Source organism: Periophthalmus magnuspinnatus, chromosome 9 (genome assembly GCF_009829125.3).
Source record: "Periophthalmus magnuspinnatus isolate fPerMag1 chromosome 9, fPerMag1.2.pri, whole genome shotgun sequence".
Taxonomy (NCBI): Eukaryota; Metazoa; Chordata; class Actinopteri; order Gobiiformes; family Gobiidae; genus Periophthalmus; species Periophthalmus magnuspinnatus.
This window is the reverse complement of record NC_047134.1, coordinates 2818075-2837051: the sequence shown is the minus strand read 5'-3', so window position 1 is coordinate 2837051 and position 18977 is coordinate 2818075. Positions and strand designations below refer to the sequence as shown.

General features: G+C 48.7%; 2 protein-coding genes across 2 annotated transcripts; one reads left to right on the top strand and one right to left on the bottom strand.

The window, feature by feature from the left end:
* The first annotated feature begins 1796 nt into the window (after nt 1-1796).
* Nucleotides 1797-4993, top strand: LOC117375720 (ankyrin repeat domain-containing protein 34B). Its single transcript, XM_033972029.2, has 7 exons — nt 1797-1901; nt 2094-2378; nt 2856-3103; nt 3283-3559; nt 3720-3864; nt 4093-4655; nt 4806-4993. Exons 1-7 carry the CDS (start codon nt 1797-1799, stop codon nt 4911-4913), a joined length of 1731 nt encoding a protein of 576 aa, XP_033827920.1. The 3' UTR covers nt 4914-4993.
* Nucleotides 4994-6325: 1332 nt separating this feature from the next.
* On the bottom strand, nt 6326-13415 carry gtf2h2 (general transcription factor IIH, polypeptide 2). The gene is made up of 15 exons (XM_033972758.2): nt 13310-13415; nt 12748-12809; nt 11191-11268; nt 11057-11093; nt 10885-10971; nt 10660-10710; nt 10456-10510; nt 10288-10393; nt 9160-9250; nt 8576-8771; nt 7726-7789; nt 7516-7649; nt 7253-7355; nt 7102-7141; nt 6326-6832 (listed from the first exon to the last, which is right to left on the bottom strand). The coding sequence occupies exons 2-15, from the start codon at nt 12801-12803 to the stop codon at nt 6722-6724; spliced, it is 1209 nt and encodes a 402-aa protein (XP_033828649.1). The 5' UTR covers nt 12804-12809; nt 13310-13415; the 3' UTR covers nt 6326-6721.
* Nucleotides 13416-18977: the final 5562 nt, after the last annotated feature.

Below are 18977 nucleotides of genomic sequence, written 5' to 3'. Positions count from 1 at the left end.
GTCACATTGATACAGAACAAAAAAGTCTAAACATGTCACATTAACAGAAGAAAAAACTGAATGTGTCACATTGACCCATCCATCCAGGGGGACCAGGGACTCTCAGACCTTCTCTCCCTAGACATGTCCTCCAAGGCATTCCCAGGCCAGCCGAGAGACATCTCCAGCATGTCCTGGTTTTCCCTAGGGCTTTCTCCCAGTGGGACATGTCTGGAACACCTCCCCAGGGAGGTGTCCATGGGGCATCCTGAACAGATGCCTGAGCCATCTCAGCTGACTCCTTTGGACATGGAGGAGTACCAGCTACTCCAATCTCCTCCTATGTGACTGAGCTCCTCACCCTATCTCTAAGGGTGAGGAGGAAACTTGCTTTAATGTTTCCATCATTAACCAAAGCTCATGACCATAGATGAGGGTAGGAATGTAGATTGACCGGTAAATCGAGAGCTTTGCCTTCCGGCTCAGCTCCTTCTTTACCACAACAGTTTGATGCAGCGACCGTATCACTGCGGACACTACACCAATCCAACTGTCAATGTCACTCTCCATCCTTCCCTCACTCATGAACAAGACCCTGAAATAGTTTAACTCCTCCACTCCTGGCTCGATGAAGCCAGCAGGACAACATCATCTGCAAACAGCAGAGACCAGAGCCTGTGGTCCACAAACCAGACCCCTCCGGCCCCTGGACGTGATCCGTTCCGGCCCCTCAACCGGACCTCCTGGACCCTGGCTGTGCCTAAAATTTCTGTCCATAAAACAATGAACAGAACCAGTGACAAAGGACAGCCCTGGTGGTGTCCAAAATGCACTGGGAACAGGTCTGAATTTCAATGCAAACACAGCTCCAGTTCAAGTGATACAGAGACTGGACAGCCCTAAGCAAAGGGCCCCAGACCCCATACTCCCACCCCCACAAGACACCATGAGGGACGCAGTCATATGCCTTCTGCAGATCCACAAAGTACATGTGGACTGGTTGGGCAAACTCCCATGAGCCCTCGAGCACCTGATGGAGAGTATAGAGCTGGTCCAGTGTTCCACGACTGGGACGAAAGTCACACTGCTCCTCCTGAATCCGAGGTTTGACTATCGGTCAGATTCTTCTCTCCAGTCCCTGGAATAGACCTTACTGTGGCGGCTAAGGAGTGTCATTGCCCTGTAGTTGGAACACACCTCCTTCTTTAACAGAGGGACCATCAATCCGGTCTGCCAGTCCAGAGGTACTGTCCCCAACTGTCATGTGATGTTGCTGAGACGTGTCAGCCTAGACAGCCCCGCAATATCCAGAGACTACCCCTGGAGCCACAGAGGAGCTTTAGCCACCTCAGTGGCTTCAGCCAGGGTGATGGATGACTCCATCTCCAAGTCTTCAGTCTCTGCCTCCTCCTCGTATTCCTTCCACCGTCCGACAATATCCCCAGTCGAGGTCAGCAGTTCTCCGCCCGCACTGTAAACTGTGTTGGTGAAGCACTGCTGCCTTTGTTTGTGATAACTTTTTTGTGGCCGACTGACAGTCCTCCTCAGTGGCCTCCCCGCACTCTTCCCAACTCTGAATTTTTGCCCCTGCGACTGCACAGGCTGCAGAATGCTTGGCCCACTGGTACTCGTCAGGTGCCTCAGGAGCCAACAAGGCTCAATAGTACTCTTTCTTCAGCTTGACGGCATCCCTTACTTCCAGTGTCTACCACTGGGTTCAGGGGTTGCCGCTGCAACAAGCACCACAGACCTTACGACCACAGCTACAAGCAGCCGCATTGACGATAGAGGTGGAGAACATGGCCCACTTAAAATCCATGTCTCCAGCCTCCCCCGGGATCTGGGAGAAGTTCTCCTGGAGGTGTGTGTTGAAGACCCCACTGACAGAGGGCTCCACCAGACGTTCCCAACAGACCCTCACAGTACGCTTGGGCCTGTCAGGTCTGTCTGGCTTCCTTCTCCCCCAACGGATCCAACTCACCACCAAATGGTGATTGGTTGACAGCTCTGCCCCTCTCTTCAGTGTCCAAGACACGCAGCACACGTCAGATGACACAATAACGTCGTGTGCCACCCACTGTATCCTTGTGCCCGAACATGGTGTTTGTTTCTAGCACAGAAATCTAATAACAGAACACCGCTCAGGTTCAGATCAGGGAGGCCATTCTTCCCAGTCGCCCACTTCAGGTGTCACTGTCATTGCCCACGTGGGCATTGAAATCCCCCAATACAACGACAGAGTCCCCAGTCGGTGCACTGCCCTGTACCCAGTTCATGGGAGGACGGCCTCACGTTGCTCTTTCGGGCTGAACCCAGGCAGACCCCGTGTGGAGAGGCCTGGCCACCAGGTGCTTGCTCTCGAGCATCCACCCCAGGCCTGGCTCCTGGATGGGTCCCCGGTAACTCCAGTCCAGGCGATGTAACTAGCCTTGTTATTAACCTCATCATAAAGGGCTTCTGAACCGATCTTAGTCTAACCCGTCCACGAGGACCTGTTTGCCATGGCTGGCCCTACCAGGAGTATGAAGCCCCCGACAGCAGAGCTCCCAGGATCATTCGGTGCTCAAATCCTCCACCACCTCATTACGGCGGCAGTTCAAGGAGGGAACACGGCACATTAACACAGAACAAATCAACACTATGTTTTTTGTAAAGTCTTTAGACACTTCACTGTTTGCTCCTCTCACACCACAGTGCTGCTCTGTGATTGGTCTGAACTCCTGGTGCCCAGGCCAATCACAGCGGGAGCCTTTGCAGGTGTCGGAGGAAAGACATTAGGAGATATATGATGATAAAACACAGCAGTGATCTACACGGTTATGGTCTGAAGCACCAGTCTCAGGGAGTTGAACCCTCACCTTTCTCTCTCTCTACAGATGGAGGAGTGTTTGGCGCAGGCGGGAATAGCACCGTCGCTCCAACATTTGGGTGGGTCGGTGGGCGGACTGGACTGGAACCCACTCCTCCGTGCCGTGTTTCTGGGTCGGCTGCGTTTGACCCGCCTGCTGCTGGAGGGTGGGGCTTATGTAAATGAGAGCGATGGTTTAGGCCGCACCCCCCTCATGGTCGCCGTTCTCACACCGCACAGAGACGCCCAGAGTGCCCCACGCCACAGGATGGTCCGGTGAGGGACTGGACTGGGACTGGACCGGTTACAATGTGACTAGAACAGGACTAAATCTGTACAGTCCTAGTTTAGTCCTGGTTTATTTCTGGTTTAGACCTGGTTTAGTCTTGGTTTAGTCCTGGTTTAGTCTTGGTTTAGTCCTGGTTCAGTCCTGTTTCAGTCTTCGTTTTCCTCAGGTACCTCCTTGAATGCGGTGCAGACCCGAACATTCAGGATAAGTTCGGTAGAACAGCTCTGGTCCACGCGGTTTTGGCGGGAGTCGAACCGCAGATCGTGGCATTGCTCGTGGGCAGTGGTGGTGACCCCGCCCTCCCCGACCATGATGGAGGCTCTGCCCTCGTGCACGCCGTCCGCTCGGGCCACCGCCACACACTCCGCCTCCTAGTGGACGCCTGCCGAGCCACAGGCAAAGAGGTCATCATCATCACCTCTGACCTCCCCCCCGGCAACAAGGTCAGATGCCCTCCCTGTGTGTCAGATGCCCTCCCTGTATGTCAGATCTCTTCTCATTTGTGTAAGATGCCCTCCCTGTGTGTCAGATGCCCTCCCTGTGTGTCAGATCTCTTCTCATTTGTGTCAGATGCCCTCCCTGTGTTACTTGTCTGTTTCTCAGGTTAAACAGGTGGTAAGGGCCCCATCCCTATCCTCTGATCTATGGTTGGATCAGTACCGCTCTCCGCCACAGGGGGCATCAACGAGTCCAAGCCCTCAGCCTGGGAGCCCTCTGTTGGAGGCACATGGTACTGCAGCGCGCTCAGGTCAGTGTGTGACAAGCTAAATAGCCTGTGTTTTCACTAAAATTGCTGCTTTCTTGCGGGACTGTCTGCCCTGGCATGCTTGTTTTGGTTCATTTGAGCGTTTCACCTTTGGCTCCGCCCACACCACAAACCGGCTCTGTGATTGGTCAAATGCACTTTTTAAAAAGTTATTTTAAACTTATTATATTTCAAAATATAATCTAAAAATGTTCATTTTTGTTTATGCAGATTTTCCCGAGGCTCCGCCCCTTCAGCGCCGCCTCTGCACCGAGGATGACACAAAAAGGCGGCCATTTTGTCGGCGCCACAGCATGGATGTAAGAGACGGTGTTCTGAGTCCACTCCAGTCCTCAGGCCACGCCCACAGAAGGCGGGCTTTAGGGAGGAAGATGTCGTACGACAGCGCCACCTCTTCGCCTCACTCTGCATCGCACCCAGACCTCCACCAGGAGGCGGGCACATCGTCCACAGCCGGCTCGGGCAAAGCCAGACACGTGATCCAACTGCGCCGTTCTGACCACTACAGCTCCGACTCCCAGCTGCAGTTTGGCCACGCCCCCGGAGCACAAGAGCGTCGCAAACTCACGTCGCCACGGGAGATGGAGGAGAGCAGAGCACCCTTTGAACGCAGAAGTTCCGGAGCGCTACTGTCTGATCACATCGCCCACACACGACCCGGGTATCTGCCCCCGCTCAACCCGCATGTGCCCATCCCACACATCGGGGTCAGCGCTGGGGTCTGCTCTGGGGTCACAGGGGTTAACTCTGCGGTCAGCTCTGCGGTCACAAAAGTCAGCTCTGAGGTAACTGAGGTTGACTTTGGGGTCACAGAGGTCAGCTCTGGGGTCACGGGGGTTAGCTCTGAGGTTAGCACATCTCTGAGCTTGTGTGCGACGTTCCCGCTGAGTTGCCGCAGAAGGAGCAGCCTGACCTCCTCAAAGTCGGCGTTTCTGAGTGCGCCAAGTTTTCCCAAAGATCTGAACCTGAAGAAGACGCTGTGGAGACGCCACTCGATGCAGAGCGACCAGATCAAAGAGCTGTCACTCTGAGGGGGGAGCGTCTGACCGTAGACTGTATATATAAATGGCCATAGCTAACCCGTTAGCAGATGCGTTCCAAACAGGAAGTGATCATGACAACTGGGCTCCATCTTTTAACTTGTCAAAAAGAGTTTATTTGAAAAATGTGTTAAAAGTCATTTTACTCTATTTAAGTTTAGTATTTAATATTTACCTAAAAACGCCACCAGAGGGAGCCAGAGAGACTTAAAAGAAACCAGCAGAGGGAGCCAGAGAGACTTAAAAGAAACCAGCAGAGGGAGCCAGAGAGACTTAAAAGAAACCAGCAGAGGGAGCCAGAGAGACTTAAAAGAAACCAGCAGAGGGAGCCAGAGAGACTTAAAAGAAACCACCAGAGGGAGCCAGAGAGACTTAAAAGAAACCACCAGAGGGAGCCAGAGAGACTTAAAAGAAACCACCAGAGGGAGCCAGAGAGACTTAAAAGAAACCACCAGAGGGAGCCAGAGAGACTTAAAAGAAACCACCAGAGGGAGCCAGAGAGACTTAAAAGAAACCACCAGAGGGAGCCAGAGAGACTTAAAACACCACTAGGCTGTTTCAGAGTTTTTCCTTTAGAGCCGAGCTGTTTGAACTGGTGTACATGTGTCATAGAACTGCTCTCCCCTCTGTGGACCGAGAAACACAACCGTCTCCTGCTGTTGTGTCCTTGGACAAGACACTCCAGTGGCTGTGTGAATGTGAAGCTTTCACCTCTGCAGTGAATAAATAAATGAACTCAAATGTTTTAGAGGCATTTTTTTTTTAATATATCTCTATCTCATGCTCTCATTGTACTGTCAGGTCAGACTCTGCTCTGCTCCTCATAGAAAGGTGTGTCCTCTGCATTTGACCCATCCTTCAGTGTCTGTGGGTTAAACCTGAGGTTTATGAGGGGGGGGTCACATGTTATGAAGAGGTCAGATGTTATGAGGGCTTCACATGTCATGTTTTGACCCTCAGACACACTGCCCATAGATTGGCCCCCTCTCAGAATTTGACCTCCCCCCCACAATATTGTTTTTTTTTCTTTTTGTTTATTTTGTTAATTGCTCAACTTCTTATAAATTATTTCAATCAAACTTACAATGATTCCAAAGCTGTACAGGTCCATGTCAAGTTTCACCTGTGAACATCTGAAACCTGATCCGTGAGGTGTGTTTGGGCTGAGACAGGACTCGTCTCGAAAGGAACTGACTTTGGATGAAACGACTTAAGAAGCAACACACAGAACCTCACATTTGAGAAGCAGACGATGGGCAGAAACATCCCCTCATGCTTCAGGGGAGCACACGTGGAGAGGGGGAGGAGCCTGGGGTCTTTGGCTCGTCTCCAGATGTATCGTGGTCCAGCTGAAGGACTTCTCCCATAAGAACAAGCAGACTTCAGTCCCCTCACACAAGAAGAACTCATAAACACAACAGATTTATTTACAACTACAAAAACACTTTACAAGATTGAATTTTTACATTTTGTGTTTTAGTTCTCATGCCCATTGTCCAGTCACAAAGCAGAATGAGCTCCTCAGTTTGGGATCTGGCGACCCAAAGATGTGTCCTCAGTAGGCTTGTGTCGAAAAAACAGATAGCAATCAATCCTAAATCTAGTATTGAAACTAGATTCTCATACTAAAAAATATCAGAATCAGAACAAAATTGGACTTTTCCTGAACAGTTTTAGAACCATCAATCAGAACCATCGATCACAACCAGCATCTCCAGAGTCAGGAGGGAATGATCTCATGCTCATAAAGAGGTGGGCGCCTCAGTTTCTTTAGTCCACGTAATTGCAGGGTTTGTCCATCAGGTGGCGCTGTGTGTGTGTATGCAGCGGGGGCAGCAGTGCAGAGAGTCGTGGATGAAGAGGTCACACTCCACACAGAAAACAGCGGCACAGGTCGGGCACTCGAAAACCTGAGACAAACGCCACAAATAAGACTAAATATTCACCAAAACTGTTCTGTAACCCTGTTCTAGTGTGGGAAATGTCCCGCAGTGGGGCTTTAACCCTGTTCTAATGTGTGAAATGTCCCGCAGTGGGGCTTTAACCCTGTTCTAGTGTGGGAAATGTCCCGCAGTGGGGCTTTAACCCTGTTCTAGTGTGGGAAATGTCCCGCAGTGGGGCTTTAACCCTGTTCTAGTGTGGGAAATGTCCCGCAGTGGGGCTTTGTAGAGTCACTCACTGTTTTGTCCCTGAGTTCGCCCTGACAGGCCTCACAGAATCTGCAACACAACACCACAGTTTACACATTTATGAATTTTAAGTTTTAAATCATTTCAGTTTCAGATTCATTCATTTGAAAATGGTTTCAGTTTAGAGCTTTAGTTTCTGACCGGTCGCCGTGGTGATCCTCCAGCAGCTTCTCCCTGAACGTCTCCAGAGGAAACAGGTGATGGAACGAACGAGCCAAATGTGGAGCAGAAACCAGCGTCAGACCTGAGCCCAAACATTTAGAACAGTCAGGACTAAACCAGGACTAAAACAGGTCTAAACCAGATCTGAACCAGGGTCTAAACCGGGACTAAACCAGGACTAAACCAGGTCACATATTGGCCCTGTATACATTTCTCTGTTAAATCTAACACAGCCACCGTACCACAGACTTTACACTCGACTGGGAGCTCGGTGTATTTGCCGTGACACTGAGGGCAGAAGTACCCCCCCAGAGAGAGACCAGGACCAGGACCAGAGCCAGGACCAGAGCCAGGACCAGCACTGCTCTCCAGATGACTGTAAACACATGATACACACACACATTACACTGTCTCTGGAGTGACAGAGTAAACATGCAGTTGGTGTGACTTACGCCATGCTGAACGAGGGCTTAGCGTCCTGCTCATTCAGACTCACCATCGTGTGCTGAGGGAAACCTGAGGACACACATTACACGCTGACGTCATCCACATTCAAGGGGGTGTGCTGCTAACTCGAGGCACTGCTCTGTCTGAGGCTCTGTTAGACTTTATGGTGAAATTGTGTTAAAATAAAGCTCAGATTAAAGAACTGACTTATCTGAACTACAACACGAGAGCTGATCTGTGCTGTTAAACAAGTCTCTCTCAAATAACATTAGTTACAAGCTAGCATTAGCATTAGCATTAGCATTAACCAACAGTTTTTCAGTCACTCTCACCTTTTTGTGTAAAATCAAACTCCTAAAAAGGACCGTGAACACTCGGATTGATTAGAGTCTCCTGAAAATGTGCTCTTTAAATCACATTTTTTGACAGTGTTTGCTAATGTGTGCATTGTGTCTCCATGGTAACTGCTGAACATTCTGCTATAGACATTCATATAAGACAGCCCCAGTGTCAAACCACTACAATGTTTTATTTGCACGTTAGGAGTTTGATTTTCAACAAAAAGGCGAAAGAGATAATCCTTAGTCGTATTTATCTCCACGGAGACAAGCAAGTGGGGCCACAAGGCAAAGTTACGGGTCAGATCTGTGGAGACTGGAGGTGACCCCAGTTACACATGTGCAATAAAAACTATAACTGAAGAAATGGAAGATGGAGACGTTTAATGGAATACTGTGGAACATTCCAGGAAAAGTCATTACATCTCCATGGAAACAAGCTGGTGCCTTTAAAACACACATCAGGAGGTCAGGGAGGTTCCACACTGCGTCTTTACCGGTTGCCGTGGCATCTTACCCATGCGTATGAGCGAGCACTCGGCGGCAGCGGTGGTGGGGGGCGGAGTCACGTGCATCAGGAGCAGCTCTTTGAAGTGGCTCTCGTCTAGGATCACATGGTACCGTCCGCCGGTCTCACGGGTCAGAACCGAACACACCCGGACCTCCGCAGACAGACCGATCACAGACACACGAACACGCAGGGACTTCAGGGTCTGGAGACAAAGAGCAGGGACTAGAGCAGGACTGGAGCAGGACTGGAGCAGGACTGGAGCAGGACTGGAGCAGGACTGGAGCAGGACTGGAGCAGGACTGGAGCAGGACTGGAGCAGGACTGGAGCAGGACTGGAGCAGGACTGGAGCAGGACTGGAGCAGGACTGGAGCGGGACTAAAGCGGGACTAAAGCGGGACTAAAGCGGGACTAAAGCGGGACTAAAGCGGGACTAAAGCGGGACTAAAGCGGGACTAAAGCGGGACTAAAGCGGGACTAAAGCGGGACTAAAACAGGACTAAAACAGGACTAAAACAGGACTAAAGCAGGACTTAAACAGGACTAAAGCAGGACTAAAGCAGGACTAAATCAGGACTTGATTGGTCCAAACCTTGATGAGGTCGTAGATGTTGGAGGGGTCACACGTGGTCAGACTGCTCATGACGATCAGGACCTCTCTGCTGGTGTGGCCCGGCATGTGCCTGAACAAAATACAATCTCCAAAGTCACATCAAGAAATGTCCTGTAAAAAAAAACACTTAACAAGAGGGGTATTAAAGAGGGGGTATTTACTTCTGTGGGGTATTAAAGAGGGGGTATTTACTTCTGTGGGGTATTAAAGAGGGGGCATTTACTTCTGTGGGGTATTAAAGGGGGGCATTTACTTCTGTGGGGTATTAAAGAGGGAGCATTTACTTCTATGGGGTATTAAAGAGGGGGCATTTACTTCTATGGGGTATTAAAGAGGGGGTATTTACTTCTGTGGGGTATTAAAGAGGGAGCATTTACTTCTATGGGGTATTAAAGAGGGGGCATTTACTTCTATGGGGTATTAAAGAGGGGGTATTTACTTCTGTGGGGTATTAAAGAGGGGGTATTTACTTCTGTGGGGTATTAAAGAGGGGGTATTTACTTCTGTGGGGTATTAAAGAGGGGGTATTTACTTCTGTGGGGTATTAAAGAGGGGGTATTTACTTCTGTGGGGTATTAAAGAGGAGGTATTTACTTCTGTGGGGTATTAAAGAGGAGGTATTTACTTCTGTGGGGTATTAAAGAGGGGGTATTTACTTCTGTGGGGTATTAAAGAGGAGGTATTTACTTCTGTGGGGTATTAAAGAGGGTATTGTCTCATTAGATTTAAAGATTTAAATGCCGTTTTCAGTCTCTGCACTGCTTTGTCTAAAATGTTCCACATTATAGCTTTAATCATATCTATTTTCATGGGGTCAAGCCCTGGAGTGCCTCCAGGCCAAGTTCCAGGTCAGATCTGTGGAGAGACTCACTCAGTCGCTGTAGAAATGGACGTTTTGCATAGTATTTTTGAGCAATAAAACACCTGTAATTGAATAAATGCAACATAGATAAGTTTAATGCCATACAGTGAAACCTTTCAGGCAAAGCAATGACGTCTCCATGGAAACAAGCTTGTGACAAACCCCCTACCAGTGAAGTTACACAGTGCACCTTTAAAGCTATAATATGTGCAGTGGAACAGCTGGGTCTAAAACGATAGACTGACTTGAGCGTGGCCATGGCGAGGCTCAGGGCGTTGTACAGTGACGGCTCTCCCACACACACAGTGTCCGCCGCCTTCCTCAGAGCGCTCGTGTGTCGGGACGGGTTCCCTGCAGCGGGACACATTTAGGTTTATTCATGTGACTTCACATTAAAGTGATGTGGGCCTCACCTGACAGGTCTGTGAGCCGCTCTGCTCTCTTGTTCTTTGTCGTGATGATTCCCAACTGAACGAAGCACAAATATCCATTAAATAGTTTGAAGTGTCTTGCCCAAGGACACAACAACAGTATGCAGGGTGGAACTGAGCCATGGACCAAGCCAAATGCTTCCCCTCAGCTCCTCTCACTTCATATTAAACAAAGTCATGGTTCACCTGGCTGATGGGATTCTGATCGAAATACTCCTCCACGAACTTTTCTAGAAGCTAAAACAAACAAAACAGAAAAAAATCTGGTTTAGCCCTGGTTTAGTCCTGGTTTAGTCCTGGTTTAGTCCTGGTTTAGTCCTGGTTTAGTCCTGGGTCGGTCCTGGGTCGGTCCTGGGTCGGTCCTGGGTCGGTCCTGGGTCGGTCCTGGGTCGGTCCTGGGTCGGTCCAGACCTTCAGAGTGGAGGCGAGTCTTGTGGGTTTGAGGTCCTGGTCCTCCATGCTCCGGGAACAATCCACCACCACGAACATGTGACGCATCTGAGAACACACAAGACCGGGGTTAGTCCTTGTTTAGTCCCTGGTCTAGTATCAGTTTAGTCCCAGTCTAGTCCTGTGTATTTACCATTCCCAGACGGACCTGCCCATGGCTCTCCATGACCCTGAAATTTAAGACAAATATTCAAAGATTTGACTTTACATTTTACCGTTTCTAATACTGAAACATTATGGCGTTGAATATTCAGTGTCTAATCCGACCGTTTGCGTTTGGACTGGAACAGGATTTCTTCAACTGTGGCTTTGAGAGAGCCGGACTCATCCTCCTTCAACACCTCCCTGAAAAACACACGACGTTTAAGAGAACACCTTTATCTGCATCATAATCACATCTATACAAGTTAAATACATATGTACAAGAAAACATGTACAGGAAATAAAACATATAGCAAAAGAAAAAAAATGGTCAAATGGACAAAGCATTGTAGGAGTGAAGATGTTTGGCTGCTCATCCAAGTCGCTTCTTCAGTTCTGCCTTATATCTGTCTGAAGGGAGGAGCTAACTACACTGAAACTGGAAACACCTATTGTTTACAGATTCTGTTTTTGGCTAGGTCTATTGAGCTACATTAAGTGTGCACTGTGCCCTACTGTTCTCTTTGTTTTATATAAAGCTAGCCAGAATGCAAATAATTGTGAAATCACTCATTAGGGGCTTGAATGACAAGGCTAAGTAGGACTCAGTCTAGTGGACAGATTTTATTGTTCTTTTGTGATGGGTCAGACCTGGATGACTAAGGGATTACAGAGATAACTAAAACATGTGTTATAACAGTGGAATTGCACCGAATGGTTAGTTAAAATATTACAGTGAACCGAGGGCACACAGAAGAACCAAGACCCATCTTTAACCAATCAGCTTCTTTCTTTTCACGTAATCATGAGCCAGATGGACCAAACAAGACCAAGAGGACACCGGGGTCAAAAGGTTTTCAAAAGTTTTAGCAGGTTCAACCCCACAGTTTTCTTATATTAGACATTTACACAGCAACACATCGTTATTATGTATCAGACAAACTGACTCGTAACTACACGAGTTAAGCCATGATAAAACGCTGTTCCCTTCTCAAAAACACACCTGGAGTTGTGTTTTGTTTCATTCACACATGTTTGAGTAAAACTTTATTATTAGTCTGTTACATCTCCAAAGCTCAAAATGCTCTGTTCCACCTTGTGATGTCATAAAGTGGTAGTTTTCAAGTTAACAGCTCCTTTTACTTTTGTTCAGTAGTAGGCTGGAAATTCCAGGGCTGAAATGATCGAAATGATTCTAGTGAAGGTGTGTGGAGTTTAAAAACACAGTGGAGCACTTCCTGTATTACCACATGATGACATCACAAGGTGGAGCAGAGTGTTTTCAGTTTGAGAGAAGAACTCAGCTACTCACTACTACTACTACTACTACTACTACTACTACTACTACTACTACTACTACTACTACTACATCCACCACTAATACTACTACTACTACTGCTGCTGCTGCTGCTACTACTACTACACCCACTACTACACTACTACAACTATTACACTACACCCATTACTACTACTACTACTACTGCTACTACTACACCCACTACTCCTCCTCTACTTGGTGCAGTGGTACTTGGTGCAGATAGTATTTCTAGTATGGTATGGTAATATGCAGGGTTTGTGTGTTAAACATGTGCAAATGAAACAAAACACAACTCCAGGTCTGTTTGTGATGAGGAAACAGTGTAATATGGGCCTTTAAATAAAAATAATAAACTAAAGTCTGACCATGTCCTCTCGTAGCCGCCCTCCCAGCGTTTGGCTCGCTCCGGCTCCTCGTCCATTTTGACCTGAAATAGAAAAGGCTTCATTTTAAACACATATCTCACTTAAACTCATGTGGATTCAATCTTGAGAGTTTAAACAATGCCTGACATGAAAAACTTAATATTCAGATTTTGGGAAACATTTATTAAATAAACAAAAATGTGTAGATTAATTAATGTATAAATATTAATAACGTTATATTAATTAAATTAACGTCTAATAAATATGGTAAATAATTTATTTTTAAAAATCATACTTATTCGTCCGAAATAAACGCAAGTTAGATTTTTTGTTGAATAAATATATAAAACTAAACGTGATTTAAAAAAAGGACCAACAGTGTCGTGTCATGTCATTACAAACCAAATGAAACTTTAAATAAATGAGCACATTTTGATCCCGGCTCTCAGGAAAAGTGACTCGTTTAACATCATTTCTGCGCATTTTCAACTACAATAAATCTGCGTGTAAATACATCCGAGCGGGAACCTCCGATCCGCGGCTGTAAAATGAAAATTCTTACGTTCAGAAGATGAAATTATGTGAAAATAGTTTGAATTTGTTGAAAATGTTGCTGTTTTGTCCCAATCCGCTCCGTGTGCAGCTGAATAAAACTCCGGGCGGAAACACGCAGCGGGAGAAATGTTCCGGTGTGACATTTGTGACGCACCGCCCCCTCGTGGTCATCACCGAGTAAAACGATTCAGTATTTATTAGTTTGTATATTAAAAACAAAACAATTACGTAATAAAATCTAATGTGTCGCTATGCAAACTCAAATAAGTAAATTATATAACATTTATTTAGTCAGTGACAATCAAAACACAGTTGAATACTAAGTTTAATACTAATTATATTTTTTGTTAGGCTGTTTTTTTCTCCGCATTCAGGCCAGTGACGTCATCCTCCGGGGCGGACCGGTCAGTCTGGTCCCGCGGGTTTAGTAGTTCTGTCTATTCAGTCTCAATCAAGACCCGGGACCAGCCCCAGACAGGCCGGAAAAAAGCCGGAAAAAAGCCGGAGAATAAACAGAGGAAAGCCGGAGAAGAAAACCCGGGCCAAGTCTCATTTCTCTCTCCTCGCCTCCTTCTCCTTGTTTCCTCTCCTCGTTCCTCCATTTTGCAGCTGTCAAACAAATGCTTCACATTAAGTGATGTTCTAAAGCTCCGAGGAGGCCAGGGAAGGAAACCACGAAGGAAACAGGGACGAGGGAAGGAAGGAGGAGACATGATCGAGGGAAGGACGGAGGAGACATGAGTGAGGGAAGGAAGAGACATGAGTGAGGGAAGGAAGGAGGAGACATGAGTGAGGGAAGGAAGAGACATGAGTGAGGGAAGGAAGGAGGAGACATGAGTGAGGAAAGGAAGGAGGAGACATGAGTGAGGGAAGGAGGAGACATGAGTGAGGGAAGGAAGAGACATTAGTACATGAGTGAGGAAAGGAAGGAGGAGACATGAGTGAGGGAAGGAAGGAGGAGACATGAGTGAGGAAAGGAAGAAGGAGACATGAGTGAGGGAAGGAAGGAGGAGACATGAGTGAGGAAAGGAAGAGACATGAGTGAGGAAAGGAAGGAGGAGACATGAGTGAGGAAAGGAAGGAGGAGACATGAGTGAGGGAAGGAAGGAGGATACATGAGTGAGGGAAGGACGGAGGAGACATGAGTGAGGGAAGGAAGGAGGAGACATGAGTGAGGGAAGGACGGAGGAGACATGAGTGAGGGAAGGAAGGAGGAGACATGAGTGAGGGAAGGAAGGAGGAGACATGAGTGAGGGAAGGAAGGAGGAGACATGAGTGAGGGAAGGAAGGATGAGAGATGAGTGAGGGAAGGAAGGAGGAGACATGAGTGAGGGAAGGAAGGAGGAGACATGAGTGAGGGAAGGAAGGAGGAGACATGAGTGAGGGAAGGACGGAGGAGACATGAGTGAGGGAAGGAAGGAGGAGACATGAGTGAGGGAAGGACGGAGGAGACATGAGTGAGGGAAGGAAGGAGGAGACATGAGTGAGGGAAGGAAGGAGGAGACATGAGTGAGGGAAGGAAGGAGGAGACATGAGTGAGGAAAGGAAGAGACATGAGTGAGGAAAGGAAGGAGGAGACATGAGTGAGGAAAGGAAGGAGGATACATGAGTGAGGGAAGGACGGAGGAGACATGAGTGAGGAAAGGAAGGAGGATACATGAGTGAGGGAAGGACAGAGGAGACATGAGTGAGGGAAGGAAGGAGGAGACATGAGTGAGGAAAGGAAGGAGGAGACATGAGTGAGGGAAGGAAGGAGGAGACATGAGTGAGGGAAGGAAGGAGGAGAGATGAGTGAAGGAAAGAAGGAGGAGACATGAGTGAGGAAAGGAAGGAGGAGACATGAGTGAGGAAAGGAAGGAGGAGACATGAGTGAGGGAAGGAAGGAGGAGACATGAGTGAGGGAAGGATGGAGGAGACATGAGTGAGGAAAGGAAGAGACATGAGTGAGGAAAGGAAGGAGGAGACATGAGTGAGGAAAGGAAGGAGGAGACATGAGTGAGGGAAGGAAGGAGGAGACATGAGTGAGGGAAGGACGGAGGAGACATGAGTGAGGGAAGGAAGGAGGAGACATGAGTGAGGGAAGGACGGAGGAGACATGAGTGAGGGAAGGAAGGAGGAGACATGAGTGAGGGAAGGAAGGAGGAGACATGAGTGAGGGAAGGAAGGAGGAGACATGAGTGAGGGAAGGAAGGAGGAGACATGAGTGAGGAAAGGAAGAGACATGAGTGAGGGAAGGAAGGAAGAGACATGAGTGAGGAAAGGAAGGAGGATACATGAGTGAGGGAAGGACGGAGGAGACATGAGTGAGGGAAGGAAGGAGGATACATGAGTGAGGGAAGGACAGAGGAGACATGAGTGAGGGAAGGAAGGAGGAGACATGAGTGAGGAAAGGAAGGAGGAGACATGAGTGAGGAAAGGAAGGAGGATACATGAGTGAGGGAAGGACGGAGGAGACATGAGTGAGGGAAGGAAGGAGGATACATGAGTGAGGGAAGGACAGAGGAGACATGAGTGAGGGAAGGAAGGAGGAGACATGAGTGAGGGAAGGAAGAGACATGAGTGAGGAAAGGAAGGAGGAGACATGAGTGAGGGAAGGAAGGAGGAGACATGACTGAGGGAAGGAAGGAGGAGACATGAGTGAGGGAAGGAAGGATGAGAGATGAGTGAGGGAAGGAAGGAGGAGACATGAGTGAGGAAAGAAAGAGACATGAGTGAGGAAAGGAAGGAGGAGACATGAGTGAGGAAAGGAAGGAGGATACATGAGTGAGGGAAGGACGGAGGAGACATGAGTGAGGGAAGGAAGGAGGATACATGAGTGAGGGAAGGACAGAGGAGACATGAGTGAGGGAAGGAAGGAGGAGACATGAGTGAGGGAAGGAAGAGACATGAGTGAGGAAAGGAAGGAGGAGACATGAGTGAGGGAAGGAAGGAGGAGACATGAGTGAGGGAAGGAAGGAGGAGACATGAGTGAGGGAAGGAAGAGACATGAGTGAGGAAAGGAAGGAGGAGACATGACTGAGGGAAGGAAGGAGGAGACATGAGTGAGGGAAGGAAGGATGAGAGATGAGTGAGGGAAGGAAGGAGGAGACATGAGTGAGGAAAGGAAGGAGGTGAGATGAGTGAAGGAAAGAAGGAGGAGACATGAGTGAGGAAAGGAAGGAGGAGACATGAGTGAGGGAAGGACGGAAGAGACATGAGTGAGGGAAGGAGGAGACATGAGTGAGGGAAGGAGGAGACATGAGTGAGGGAAGGAAGGAGGAGACATGAGTGAGGAAAGGAAGGAGGAGACATGAGTGAGGGAAGGAAGGAGGAGACATGAGTGAGGAAAGGAAGGAGGAGACATGAGTGAGGGAAGGAAGGAGGAGACATGAGTGAGGAAAGGAAGGAGGATACATGAGTGAGGGAAGGACGGAGGAGACATGAGTGAGGGAAGGAAGGAGGAGACATGAGTGAGGAAAGGAAGGAGGAGACATGAGTGAGGGAAGGAAGGAGGAGACATGAGTGAGGAAAGGAAGGAGGATACATGAGTGAGGGAAGGAAGGAGGATACATGAGTGAGGGAAGGACAGAGGAGACATGAGTGAGGGAAGGAAGGAGGAGACATGAGTGAGGAAAGGAAGGAGGAGACATGAGTGAGGGAAGGAAGGAGGAGACATGAGTGAGGGAAGGAAGGAGGAGAGATGAGTGAAGGAAAGAAGGAGGAGACATGAGTGAGGAAAGGAAGGAGGAGACATGAGTGAGGAAAGGAAGGAGGAGACATGAGTGAGGGAAGGAAGGAGGAGACATGAGTGAGGGAAGGAAGGAGGAGACATGAGTGAGGAAAGGAAGAGACATGAGTGAGGGAAGGAAGGAAGAGACATGAGTGAGGAAAGGAAGAGACATGAGTGAGGAAAGGAAGGAGGAGACATGAGTGAGGAAAGGAAGGAGGAGACATGAGTGAGGGAAGGACGGAGGAGACATGAGTGAGGGAAGGAAGGAGGAGACATGAGTGAGGGAAGGACGGAGGAGACATGAGTGAGGGAAGGAAGGAGGAGACATGAGTGAGGGAAGGAAGGAGGAGACATGAGTGAGGGAAGGAAGGAGGAGACATGAGTGAGGAAAGGAAGAGACATGAGTGAGGAAAGGAAGGAGGAGACATGAGTGAGGAAAGGAAGGAGGAGACATGAGTGAGGAAAGGAAGGAGGATACATGAGTGAGGGAAGGACGGAGGAGACATGAGTGAGGGAAGGAAGGAGGATACATGAGTGAGGGAAGGACAGAGGAGACATGAGTGAGGGAAGGAAGGAGGAGACATGAGTGAGGAAAGGAAGGAGGAGACATGACTGAGGGAAGGAAGGAGGAGACATGAGTGAGGAAAGGAAGAGACATGAGTGAGGAAAGGAAGGAGGAGACATGAGTGAGGGAAGGAAGGAGGAGACATGACTGAGGGAAGGAAGGAGGAGACATGAGTGAGGAAAGGAAGAGACATGAGTGAGGAAAGGAAGGAGGAGACATGAGTGAGGAAAGGAAGGAGGATACATGAGTGAGGGAAGGACGGAGGAGACATGAGTGAGGGAAGGAAGGAGGATACATGAGTGAGGGAAGGACAGAGGAGACATGAGTGAGGGAAGGAAGGAGGAGACATGAGTGAGGGAAGGAAGAGACATGAGTGAGGAAAGGAAGGAGGATACATGAGTGAGGGAAGGACAGAGGAGACATGAGTGAGGGAAGGAAGGAGGAGACATGAGTGAGGGAAGGAAGAGACATGAGTGAGGAAAGGAAGGAGGAGACATGAGTGAGGGAAGGAAGGAGGAGACATGAGTGAGGGAAGGAAGGAGGAGACATGAGTGAGGGAAGGATGGAGGAGACATGAGTGAGGGAAGGATGGAGGAGACATGAGTGAGGGAAGGAAGGAAGAGACATGAGTGAGGGAAGGAGGAGACATGAGTGAGGGAAGGAAGGAGGAGACATGAGTGAGGAAAGGAAGGAGGAGACATGAGTGAGGGAAGGAAGGAGGAGACATGAGTGAGGAAAGGAAGGAGGAGACATGAGTGAGGGAAGGAAGGAGGAGACATGAGTGAGGAAAGGAAGGAGGAGACATGAGTGAGGGAAGGAAGGAGGAGACATGAGTGAGGGAAGGAGGAGACATCAGAGTGTCTCATAGGAGGAGTTGATGTTGTCCAGGGCTCCAGGTTTGATGAGTTTCATGATCTTGAATTTGACATAAAACAAATAAAACACGTTCAGTTTATCTGATAATAAATCATGTTTCCTCCTCTCCTCCTCTCTGCTCCTCTCCTCTCTCCACTTGTCCTCTCCTTCCCTCTTTCATCTCCTCCTGTCCTTTCTTCCTTTCTCCTCTCTGCCTCTCCTCTCTCCTTACCCCTCTCCTCATCTCCTGCTCTCATCTCCTCCTCTCCGCCCCTTCTCCTCTCCTCCTCATCTCCTCTCCTCCTCCCCTTTCTCATCTCTCCTTTCCTCCTCTCCTCTCTCCTCCCCTTTTCCTCCTCTCTCCTCTCCTCCTCCTGCTCCTCCTCCTCTCCTCCTCTTCCCCTCCTCGTCTCCTCTCTTCTCTCCTCCTAATCTCTTCCTCTCCTACCCCCTCCTCTTCTCCTCCTCCTCTCCTCCTCTGTGGCCGGAGTCCATTTCCTGTAGACTCGAGGAGAGGAAACAAGGAGAAGGAGTCGAATAAAGAGA